This window comes from Scatophagus argus, chromosome 6 (genome assembly GCF_020382885.2).
Source record: "Scatophagus argus isolate fScaArg1 chromosome 6, fScaArg1.pri, whole genome shotgun sequence".
NCBI classification, from domain to species: Eukaryota; Metazoa; Chordata; class Actinopteri; family Scatophagidae; genus Scatophagus; species Scatophagus argus.
The window spans coordinates 15,417,098-15,429,691 of record NC_058498.1 but is presented as its reverse complement, the minus strand read 5'-3'; the positions used below and the strand labels follow the sequence as shown (position 1 = coordinate 15,429,691).

General features: G+C 43.9%; 2 protein-coding genes across 2 annotated transcripts; one reads left to right on the top strand and one right to left on the bottom strand.

The window, feature by feature from the left end:
* The first annotated feature begins 50 nt into the window (after window positions 1-50).
* On the top strand, window positions 51-2,232 carry LOC124061189 (transmembrane protein 275-like). Its single transcript, XM_046392821.1, has 2 exons — window positions 51-619; window positions 984-2,232. The coding sequence occupies exon 2, from the start codon at window positions 1,046-1,048 to the stop codon at window positions 1,628-1,630; it is 585 nt and encodes a 194-aa protein (XP_046248777.1). The 5' UTR covers window positions 51-619; window positions 984-1,045; the 3' UTR covers window positions 1,631-2,232.
* Window positions 2,233-3,046: 814 nt separating this feature from the next.
* LOC124060883 lies at window positions 3,047-4,884 on the bottom strand. The gene is made up of 2 exons (XM_046392252.1): window positions 4,747-4,884; window positions 3,047-4,342 (listed from the first exon to the last, which is right to left on the bottom strand). Exons 1-2 carry the CDS (start codon window positions 4,753-4,755, stop codon window positions 3,086-3,088), a joined length of 1,266 nt encoding a protein of 421 aa, XP_046248208.1. The 5' UTR covers window positions 4,756-4,884; the 3' UTR covers window positions 3,047-3,085.
* Window positions 4,885-12,594: the final 7,710 nt, after the last annotated feature.

Sequence of the window (12,594 nt, the reverse complement as noted above, 5' to 3'; positions counted from 1 at the left end):
TGTTCAGTGATGGACCTTTAGTACAGTGTGAAGGCAGAGGAGGAGGGTGTGATGAACCTGTCGAGACAGATGAGAAGGTGTCTGTCTGATTGAGGCTGTGTCCTCACTAAGACTTCTTTTAAAAGTTAAAGTCTGTCCAGCATTAACTGACAGACTGAATCTGTTTTACATCCTAAAAGGCCTAAATGCATAAAAGCCAATACTAAAATCAAGATGTTCCTTCAAATTCACAAAAACCCCCCACAAAATTTAGGAAAATTTCAGCTTTTGTAAATGGACCCTTGAATTTTTATCATAATTTATTATTGGCTTAAATAAAAAAAAACAAAACAAGAAACTGTTGTAACATTAACTCCAACCTGTGTCTCCTGTGTCTGGGTCTGCTGATTCCTCAGTGTATCACATGTTAGTTTGTCACTTCACTGCCCCTGATTTGATTGGAGCGTTCGTATCAGAGCGCTCTGGCGCCCCCAGTGGTCCATCTTCATTAGACGTGTGATGTGTGAGCGGCAGTTCACTGTGCGGCTCACCAGCCGGAGAGAGAGGAGAGCTCACCTCCAGCTCTGCTGCTCCTGCACTACATGATGGACACCAAACCGGATGCTGTGTCTGATCCGAGGTGAGTGACACTGAGGATACAACATAATGACGCTGCTGTGCAAGTCTTCCCACTTTTGCTTCCTCTGTGAAAAAGTCTGGCAGAAAGGATAATGTGTTTTTTTTTTCATGTGTGTGTTTATGTTTTGTTTTCTAATGACGGTGTTATCACTGGGAATAGCTGCTACTTTTAATGGTGCAGCCATCTACATTAGATTGCTGTTTACATGTGCAAACCTTTCTCAGGGGGTTAGTTTATGGAGGCAATTAATAACTGCATTTATACCATTTTAGGAACCATTTTTGAATAATGTGTTTGAAAAAATCAAATGTCACAGAAAGTAGCTTCTAAAACCATAAACATCTTCATCTCTCTCTCTCTGAAGTGACGAGTTCACCGTCATCTGACCGTCGGCTTCTCTGGGCCTCACAGAGCTCTCCATGAGACATGGTGCTGCCTGAGAAAAATTCCACGCCGTCTGCTCCTGAGAAGGTCCCCACACAGCAGGCTCTGCGGCACCAGAGCCTGCCCTCCCCAGCCCTGTGCTGTGCCTGCGGTCTGTGCATCATGCTGGCTGGTATCAACATCACCCTAGTGGGAGCTTTCGCCTTTGGCACCTTCATCCCTACTGGCAACCCTCCCATCATCATCGGGCCTCTTCTCTTACTGATAGCCTTGGCCTTCTTCACAGCCTGCTGTGTGGTCAGCAGGAGACCCGTGGCCCACATGGCCCGCAAGGCTAAAGGAGGTGAGAAGTGGGGGCTGATGCATATGGGGACGGCTGTGTGTGAGATGGAGGCGAGCGAGCACACGTTGCAGGACACTACGGCTGTCCAGCTCAGTCCCACCAACTCCCCCACCACCTCTCACAAGTCCAGCTCCAGCCAGGGAGCCTCCGCTCCAACTACAGGATGTCAGGATGGAGCAGGTGAGCTGCACATATCAGAGATGTCTGATATGAGTGTCACCAGAGGTGACCCCACCTTGACCTCTGACTTCAAGGAGACTGGTCAGAGCATTTCCTCTACATAGCATGGACTTTGTTCTCCAGCCTGGCTGTTTTAGCGTTTGTTTTGCTGTTTGCCAAATGGAAATGTGTTGTGCTGATTTGGTGTGTTATGTTGCTGAGTGTTTATTGCTCAGTCTGTGGATGTACATTACTTTGCCAGAATAGAAATAGGAACCAAGGGAGTGAACAAAAGCTGAATGAATTTAATTTATGTACGTAAAATAAACAAGCAAGAGTTTGCTGATGCCATCTCTCTGACCTGTATATCAACCTTGTAACCTTTTTTATCAGTTGCTTCTCCTATCGTTACTATGAGTTTAAGAGCCACTACCGTAAACCAAGTTTGTTTACTTTTTGTATAAAACACACAGTTAAGGCAGATGTTCGTGTCCCTTGGATTGACTGTGATTATCTCTTGTCATTATGAGTGTGTTCAGCCAAGCTTCTCTGAGTCGTGAAAGCTGTTTTATAGACATTTTATCAGAATTTACTTTTTTTTTTTTTGTTTTTTAATGTTTGGATCAGCTGTTGTGAGCGAGTCAAGATCTGTGTCAAGTTGGATATTCAGGAACAAATTCATGAACGCTATGGCTTTGTTGTAGTGCCATTATTGTTATGTTACCACACGTGTACTTTAAATAAAGCTGCAATTTTATCCTACTGAGCTGTGACTTTGGTGAAGACTTAAAAATGAACAATAACTGAACAAAAACAGAAATAAAACCTTAAAAGGCACGATAGCGTGTGCACGTCAAGCTAAAGAAGAAATGCACACAGGTTGGAAAGATAATTCACTTGTTATCTGAAAAAAGCCAGCAGCAGCAGTGCAAACAGCTCCTTCCCGACATGTTGCCCATCGCTTGCCATCTGACCCAACAGCTGCTGGCAAAGGCGAGAGCCCTGTTTACTCACCATTATACATCTGCTGTCCACAAACACAGCAAGACACACAGTGTGATCCCCGCACACCCGACTCAACCACCGGAAAAGACAACAGAACAGCCACTGCCTGCTCTTATTGCGGTCTATTGTGTGTGTGGACCAACCTTTTTGAATGGATACAAGCAGGCAGTGTCTGTAGTCATCCAGTGAGTCAGAAACACGACCGGTAGTGTTTCTGTAAAGAGGATGACATGTCTGGGCAACCTGAACTCATTTTTGCTAAACTAGTAATGAGGTCATGTTGCTCTGAAGGATGGTACAGTCAAATTTAACGCTTGAGTTACGGGTTATCTTATTTTTATACTGATAAGACTTTATTTAAGTCTCCACAGTTCTCCTACTTGCATTTTTTTGATCCTTTGAAAGACAAACATAAATGAGACATGGTATTAAAACTGTGATTGTAACACTGAGGAATATCTTTATGGTTTCTTTTGTACAACACTCAAGTAGCAACAACAGAACACAACATCTTTTCATTGAATGAGTTCAGGATTTCTCTGTTAGCAGTGAATGACATTCTGCGTGAAGCAGAGTCAATCAAGCGCTGACTGTTGCTGATGAAGTTCATCATTTCTCTCTAGCTCTGTGTCTGCGTAGCATGAAGAGCAGGAATCATTGGATGAGTGTTTGCACAGATTTCCAAACACTGGGTCTTCCACCTCACTCACTCTTCTCTTGTAGCTTCTTTTGAAACTGTCCAGCTTATTGTCTGTGCTGCAAGAAGAGCAGGAGTCACCGGAGAAGCGTTTGGATGGATTTTGGAGCTCTTCGTCCATATCGTCCATCTCACTAGCTTTTCTCTTGTAGCTGCAAGAAGCTGCGTCACATGGTGTAATATCCTTCATCTCAGTTTGCTTCTTATTTCGGAATTCATCAGGATTTACAAACGCATGGATCCAGTGATCCAGGTTAGGTGTGCTGGTCTTGTTTTCTGTCTGCTTGACAGGGCTGCAACTAAGCCCTGGACTGGCTCTTTCCGTAGTGTGTGGTGACACAGAGCAGGTGACCTGCTGCTGATGTGAACTGGGACACGAGGCGGGACCAGGAACCCTCTTCAGGATCAGTCTCAGATCTGTGGGGTCACTGAGATCCTCATAGAGGAAGGATTCATACAGAAAATCAGTTTTCTTGCTGAGTGAGAGGGTAGCAGGACCCTCAAATTCATGGATCCAGTGATCCAAGTTAGGTGTGCTGGTCTTGTTTTCTGTCTGCTTGACAGGGCTGCAACTAAGCCCTGGACTGGCTCTTTCCGTAGTGTGTGGTGACACAGAGCAGGTGACCTGCTGCTGATGTGGACTGGGACACGAGGCGGGACCAGAAACCCTCTTCAGGATCAGTCTCAGACCTGTGGGGTCACTGAGATCCTCATAGAGGAAGGATTCATACAGAAAATCAGTTTTCTTGCTGATTGAGAGGGTAGCAGGATCCTCAAATTCATGGATCCAGTGATCCAAGTTAGGTGTGCTGGTCTTGTTTTCTGTCTGCTTGACAGGGCTGCCACTAAGACCTGGACGGACTCTGTCCGTAGCGTGTGATGACACAGAGCAGGTGGCCTGCTGATGTGGACTGGGACACGAGGCAGGACCAAAAACCCTCTTCAGGATCAGTCTCAGACCTGTGGGGTTACTGGGATCATCGTAGAGGAAGGATTCCCACTGAAAGTCTTCAGCACTGGGTCCAGACTCTGGTGGACACGGGTAAACACAAGTCCCATCCAAGTGAAGTTTAGATGACCTCTCAGAGAGAGCGGGCTGGGAATCATCCCCTGGTTCACTGCGTACACAATGCAGCTGCAAAGTGTTGAAAGTGCTGTTTATTTGTAAGATCATCCTCTTAGTGTTGTTACAGAGACTTTGGATACAGTGCAGCAAAGTTTGAAGTGACACCCAGAGTTTATTTTTTGAGAATCAAACGTTCACATCCTGAGGGAGGCTGCAATCCAGCTCAAATGTAACTGACACCAATCACTGATGCCTCTTAATCGTACTGATGGTGAAAGTTTGATGCTCAAAAGTGACATTTTGGGGCCTTTCAGTACAACAAACAGTAGTATCTGCTTCACATTGTCATCATAATGTTTCTAAAACAATGGTCATACAATGGTAAACACTTTCAAACCAAACTTAGCCAGTCAAGAAGTATTTGACTAACAATATAAAAGTTGGAACCAACAGTATAAAAAGAGATATCTCACCTTTGCCATTGCGACAGAAGGCCAGTGCAATAGACAGAGCGACAGGAAGATGCAGGATTTTTGCGATATCTGTTTGAATTTGGTGATAACGAAGAATTTCAGGAGCTACTGAAGAAACTACTGAGCAGTGCGTGTCTGCTGAAATGTTCATGGAATTCTGCTGTTCATCGTGTTCTGTTCTATCAGCTGTTGCCCTCATGGATTCTGTTCCGTGTTCTCTCTGGACTCACCTCAGTATGTTTGGACACACAAGACTGAATTCAAGGCTTAACTTGTCACGTACCTAAAACGATGTATGCGGTGAAACGCACGGTGACATACTTTTGAGACTAATGTGCACAATGTAATGAGAACAATAGTAATATTAAGAATATTAATTAAAATATAAGAGCATACAAAATGTAACACAATTATTAAAGTGCTATATACCCCAGTGTTGCAGCCTTGAAATACAGGCTTCCTCCTCCCTCATGGACAGAAAACATTTTTCAAAAATTTGATAAATATGAATTATTTGTAGGCCCTGTGACCGACTGGCAAACCAGTCCAACAATGACTGAAAAGAAACAGTGACAGAACAAGGTCCTGGCCTGCCCCTTATACTTTGAACCCTGTATGGGAATCCTTTCTGTACTCCACCACCCACAAACTACTGCTGTGATAATAACCACATTGAAGGTTTGTGGTCCTGGATCATCCCAGAAGGCCAGCACAACACAACAAATAGAAAAAATCACAGAAGCTGCTACCATATTAAGACTTACAGTGTGAATGGCTACACACAGTCAAGGTATTGGCAGTTCTTCACTGAATCAGATATTCCTGGTGCATCCAGAGGCTGTGCATTGGCAATGTGAATTCTCTTTAGCAAAACAGTAAGTCATGACACTTTGCGCAATGGCAGAGCAAAAAAAGGGCATCAGTTGTGCCATGTTCACACTCTCAGTACAGACTCTGAATCTATTTTCAACATAGTGTTGTCTCACTAGCATCTTGCCCTCTGCTGTTACATTGATTACCATATGACCCTTCCAAAATTACTGTCAGCCAGACTTGTCTTTGATAATTGATAAATACATAAAATAGCAGTAATTTGGGAGCCAATCTTTATTTCATTTCAAGCCGATCATTAAAGTAATGATTTCTGAATTCAATAATGACAAGGAGGCTGAAGGTTCATAATCACAGTGAGGGCTGAATGATTTACAAAAGGCTGTGGCTGAAGCTATTGCTTTTATGCAAATGTCTCCCATTAGAAAGAGAAACGTGTTCAGTGGGCATACAATGAACAGGAATCAAATACAGTACCGTAAATGATTATTCACGGAGCTTCTTCATTTGATTCAAGAATAAAATTACCCCAAAAGAATTCAGCTCCACTGACAGAGCTTGTCTATATATAGACTTATGAATCCACCTTGTGTTGAGAAGAGGTGATATTCTGTTGAAGGAATTATTTAAATAATTAAACAGGAATCATTCATGTTAAAAAGAAGGAATTCAATCAAGACAACTGGACGTGAAGCAAGAAATTTTGTTATTCTAACACACAACCTGCTGTTTCTCAATTTTCAATCTTACATTAATCAGAAGTTGCATTATGTTTCATATTACTCTTTATTAATAATAAAAAAAATACTACTACTAATGAAAATGTACATGCAGATTATTTCAACAAGGAAAGTGTTCTGTGTTTCAGTCTCCAGTACTGAGTTTGACCACTAGAGGACAGCATCGCCATTCATACGGTGTTTCTCAGCGCGATGATGACTGTCGTGTTTGTCTCCAAGAAAGAACATTTACTGTGTTTGTTTTGATTTATTCTTTGGCTTTGATGTTATATCATCATATTTAATTCATCAACTTAGTCCACGACTCTGTAAAGCTTTCACATTTTACTAAATATGGTTAGTTGCAGTTTATTAATTACACAAAAACTGCTGCAATAAATCCTCACCTCAGCAAGGTTGTATTGTTGAGTTTTGAGCCAAATTGTTCGGACGTGTTAAATCAACTCAGTTCATTTGGGCTGCTGCTCATATTTCTAACATTTTGCCAAGCGTATGTGCAGTGAGATGTTCAAAATATTAGAATCAGAAACGCCTCTTGGTATTATTGCAGAACTACATGAGAATTCATCATTGTAAGAGCAGATTTCTTCCGGCTGCAATTAAAAGAGCATATTATTTTTTTCTAAAAATTGTTTGAGCTTTGCTGTACTGAATGGTGTACTGTTATGTGCAAAGTTTGACACTAGAAATATGATAACTGCTGAATGCGGAAAGTTTGTCAGTGCTCACCTTTGGTTTGAGACGTGTAGCTGTTTACGAGAGGGTTTTGTGGCTTCACAACCAGTTTGGAAGCCAGTCATGTTCAATATTCAGCCTGCACAAGTGTGATGTGCAAACATGAGGCCTCTAGTTTTTAAAATTATTAAGTGAGTGAATGCGTTTGTGGGGAAAAAAACACAATTTAAATAAATTATTATTAAAAGCCAGAGGTGAAATTTAACCAAGTATATTTACTCCGGCACTGTACTTATGTACTTGTACTTTACTTTCCATTGTAAGGTGTGTATATATTTCCATTGTATGCACCTTTATAATTCCACTCCACTACATCTCAGAGACAAATACTGTACTTCTTACTTCTTTAAATTTATCTGACAGGTGTAATTACTTGTTACTTTTCAGATTGCCATTATTTTTATACCATTCATTTCCAGGGAAATCCATGTATCTTTTTTGAATTTTGATTTTGAATGTTTGTGATAAACATGTAGCGAGCTGAGTGAATTCTTCTATTCCTAAACTTCAATTTGTACAAAACATCTTGGATTGGTTGGAAAACACAGACTGTCAGAAAGCTACAAACATTTGATGGTCTTACAGAATATGATGTGTCGTGAACGTATAACTTCTGGATCATCGAGTTCCTTTATGTTCATGTCTCCTTAAGTGACATGGTGAGCTCACTAATGCAATTCAGGTTATTCTTATTTCCTTTTTTTTGGTTGCTTGGGTCGCTTGTCCCTATTCATACTTTCCCATATCCAAAGCGTGTGGACCTTGAATGCATCACAGCCTCTAACTGTGCTTGTGCAAAGTGCCCTGGCCGCACTGCACCGTCCTTGGGCCTCCTCCTGCCTGCAGCTCACTGCATTTCAGAGGGATGCGGTGATCCTCCTGTGGCCCTGAGCCACAGCCAGGTCGAATCTGAACCGCTGCCTGAAAAATACCTGTGGGAAATACATTCCCAGATAACCAGAAGATAGAACAATAGCAAGGTTATGGTGTCTTTGATCTCCCTCTGTGAACATAATCATCACCAGGTGAGTGACCCGATGTGTTTCATGCTGAACTTCCTATACATGGGCCAGCACCTTGTACAAAACCATTTGTCTTTTCGTCCCACCTCTGTTGATGAAAACAGCTGTTTAATGTCCCACCTCTTGAAATGAAGTGCCGTTAATTTGATCCCTTCCTGCAGTTTGCAACGTGTCCCTCTAAACAGCAGCAGGCTCGTTCTAATTCCTAATGACTGTTGTGAGTGCTGACTCGGCTGTTGTAAAACAAATGATATCTCTGTCCTGTTGGAATAATCCTAATCTATTTTAGTGGAAGGGCGCCGTATTAAAATGACAAAAGGGGAAGGATATTTCCATCACATGATAAATGTGCAATTGTCCACCAAAGCTGAATCAGACACCACATTTTAATGGCCTGATTGCTCGTTCATTTCTCGCCTCATTCTCTAGCAGCCCTGCTCCTTCCTTTATAATGCGGAGCTGGTCATATTTTGTCCCAGATTAGTATAGACGCCAGCTGACAGTTGCCTCTGCTCAAGGTATTTAGAAGACATAATTCATTCATAGATCTAGAAGTGCTCCCATTTGTCATCCACATTTTTTATGCTCAGTCTCTCCACAGTCGCTCATTCCTCTGGGTGGTGGTGGTGGTGTGCGTGCATGTGTGTGTGTGTGTGTGTGTGTGTGTGTGTGTCAAGGGAGATGAGGGCCAGGGCAGTTTTCAGCTGATGTATTAGCTAGCATATGCAAGCAATGAATTATCAAGGAGGAAAAGGAGTCAATTATCCACTCCTAAAGAGGGGCCGGGCCTGTGTGGCCTAGGGGCCCCTTTCCATATTTACCAAATCATTTCACAGTGAGGTACTCTGGGAGACCTGCAGAGGAGGCAGTGATCGCACACACACACACACACGCGCAAACACACAGTCGGCTTCGACCCTCTCTTGCTCAACCCTGCCCCCTCTCGTCACTTCCCTCCCCGCACATGCTCAGTGCTGCCTCCTCAGTTAACAAGGGCAGGCAGTGACGTTCTGGATCCGTATGATAATAATCCATTTTGTACACGCCAACTCCTCAAACTGATTTCGGCTGAGCTGGAATAGCCACGCCGTGACCATCAGCCATTTTGCCATGTCCCAATTCTCTCCTCTGACTCCCCTCGAATCAAAATGGGGCCCTGATTGACTGTGCCAGTCTGACTAATAGAGTGGATATGGTAAATGAAAAACCCAGCACTTTCATTCCAAAGTCTCTTACCCCCTGTGTACCCGGTCACTTTGCCTTGACATATTTTCAGAGATTGAGGGTTCTATCCTGTTTTTGATGAGGACAGGCTGAGACGAGGTGCACGTGGCGGCGGCGGCGGCGATGCCTCAGAGCACCTGGGACTCTTGAACGTGGGCGGGCAAGCTGACAGGGCCTCTGGTGACTGACAGGGCTGACACGTAGGGAAATGAGGTCGTTAGACAGCATTATGAGCAGGCTGATAGCTCAGTAATGGGTTTTAAGTTTGGAATTTAACACAGAAGCCCATCGGGGATGGGTCTGATGTGCAGTCGGACAGGTGGGGTCCTCCAGAATAAAGACAGGAACTCTCACAGGCTCACAGGCTTGGTTGAGAGAGAGGAAGAAAAGGGCTGAGAAACGTTCTGAAAATAAATAACGATCAGGCAGTGATCCTCTTGAACAAAGAAATCAAGACTTTCAGCAGAGGAGCGACTTCTTATTTGGTCCTGTATTTGGTTTGGCCTTCGCTTTCCTCTGATTTGAATGTCCACACAAAACAAGTAAAAAATTATCTCCTCCATCCAGATGATTGTTCCTCCAAACTGTTTTAATCTGTTGTGGCTCGAGCGCAGAAGGTACAGATTCATAAAACAATGAACGTTTTCACATCCTTTGTTATGTTGCGGAAAGGTTTATAATTTTGCATGCTGTACTGTGCACAGCTCCAAAGCTGCCTTGAGTCTTAAGAAAGGGCGTCTAAATTTAGCGCATAATGATAAACTCTTAAGTTATAAGACATAGGCTAATGCGTAAGGGTGTTAAAACCAGTGGGATAGTTTAGTGGAGATTAAGGGACGTATCAAAGACTCGTGTAAAGCTCCATCAGGCACTGTGCAGTTGTTTGGTGGGCATCTGCACATGCTTTAAGAAAAGGGGGACAGGAGTGGCTCATAGAGCTTTGGCAGCCAGTGAGTGACTGATAATGTCTCAACATCACTCCCATTACTCCTCTTGGCTGGACTGTGAAAACGAATGGTCCACTTTACTGCTGCTGTGGACCTAGCGAGTTCTGTTCGGGTGGAAGATTTAGAGGGGTGTTATGGCCGTCCAGCGGAGGGCAAGACAACTCACAGGAGAGGATGAAATGGATGAGGTGGGGTAGAATGTTGGCGGCCGTTTCATTCATTCCCCTGACTTTGTTCGGGGGAGATGAATCATGCTTGGCCTCTGTGAGAGGGTTGCCCAGGGAAAAAGAAGGTCAGCTTTCCATGGTAGGACAGGGCAGATGAGGAGGGTTGGCAATACAAATCAAGTCAAGGAGCTTCACAATGTGTTTCGCCTCTGTGTCCTGCAGGCATCTCTTTCATGACACGCTGGAGAATACACACCGAATTCAACCTTATCAGAACAGTCCTACTGGTCAAGAAGTGATTTCTGAAGTAGACCTTTTGTGCGTGTGTGTGTGTGTGCACGTGTACATGTGTGAGTGCGCTTCTCACTCCCGTTAATTCCTAGTGTTAAGTATCTTACACACAAACTGCTGCTGCTTTAATCAACATCTATCAGCAAATTCATTATGCTCAAGTGAACATAAAGCCTTTCTTCAGAGTTGTGAAAAAAAAACAACTGAAAAATAACAGCCCCTTTCACTACAAGAGGTGTGGATGATCGCTGCAGCGGGCTTAAGTGACAGGTAAATTGCAGGTTAAGTGGAGAACACAGTCTTTTAACAAGAGACTCCAGGCTCCTGCAAATCCTCCTTAGTCTTTAATCTGAATACAAAAGGCAGGGGCGGGAGGATTAAATCTGACCCCTCAATGTTCTGTTTGTTCCAGACTTCAGTCGAGGGCCTGCTGTAGCCAGCAGAAGAGTCCCAGGTTTACATTTCCTTTTGTGTCATGTGGCGGCATTTAAAAAGAACACCTTCCACAATGGTTCCTCTTCAGTGGCTAACTTCCTCAGGACAAAGGAAGGCTTGGAGTCACCAGCTTCTCCTATCGAATGTGCTCTTATCGAGCTTTAGCATAGGATGTAGTTTGAATTCTATTAAAAGTGAATGTTTATTTAATTGTGGATGAAATGCTGCTTTATTATCACAGTTCTGCTTTGGAGGAAAAACAAATCAGTCTTTATTTAGCAGCAACGACGGTTAGAAGAAGGGGCCGGGGTGAGGCAGGCGGTTAGGGCTTGCCGAGAGAAAGGCGCTTTGGGTTGTCAACGTTTTAGAAGCTTAGAGTCAAACCTATCCGGGCTCAGGAGAGAGGAGTCTGGGTGTTAGGCAGGCAGAATGACTCCTGATAGAAGGAGTTTGCGGCTCAAGTCGAGAGGAATCGTCTTGGCTCCCGGATGAGGCGAGGACTAATTGATTCTCTGAAGTTTCCTGTCGCAGAGCCCGATTACAGGTATGACCGGATTAAAAAAGGAGAGGGAAAAAAACAAGGGATCTGGAGGAGGGAAATGGTAAAAATCAAAGAGAAAAGAAGATGAGGGCTGCCACAGACGGATCAGCATCACTTATACGCATTGATGTGCCTGCTTTTGTGTGCATTTTGTTTATGTGTGTATGTGTATGGGTATGTTCTCTCTCTCTCTCTCTCTCTCTCTCTCTCTCACACACACACACACACACACACTGGTGCAGCTGTGTTTGATCTCTATACTCAGTGGCAATCATCAGGTCACATTGCAAGGCCCCTTTCACCGGCATGTTGCACAGGAGCACATTGTGTTGTAGCAGCATGCTTCCCCTAATCACTCACTTCTGGTTAACACGTCTCAAAGCCAGAGGCATGTGTCTCGCCTGCCCATAACAGTCCATGACAAGATTGAGTACTGAGGCCTGTGGGAGCCATAGTGAGGCGGGCTCTAAGAGAGAAGCCTCCAGGAGAAGGAGAGTTAGGACGCATATCTAGACCTAAGCTGTCATGCGTGCGGCTGTAATGGCTTGTTTAGTGGCAAAGTCCAATCTAGGGCCCCAGAGAGCCATTATTCCTGGAGTATCGATCGGGCCCTACGGCCACCACAGCTCGGGCCCCTGTCCCTGATCCTGTTCAGTAATAAGCGTACTCATGTCAAGGTGGTAATTATCATTGATCTGTAGCCACTATGACAGGGCAGCGGCCCCTTGCTGTGATTCATACCCGGCATGGGGCTACTGGACTTCAGGCACCAAATCACCAAGCTCATAGACGCATACAGCTTCTGGTGGCATTGCCCTGCCCAGTCCTGGAAACAAAGGAGTCAGGAGATGGATTTCAGTTTTTAGGGTTTTCGTTGCTTCTTTCTGGGTGGCAGATTTGAACAAGGCTAATTAT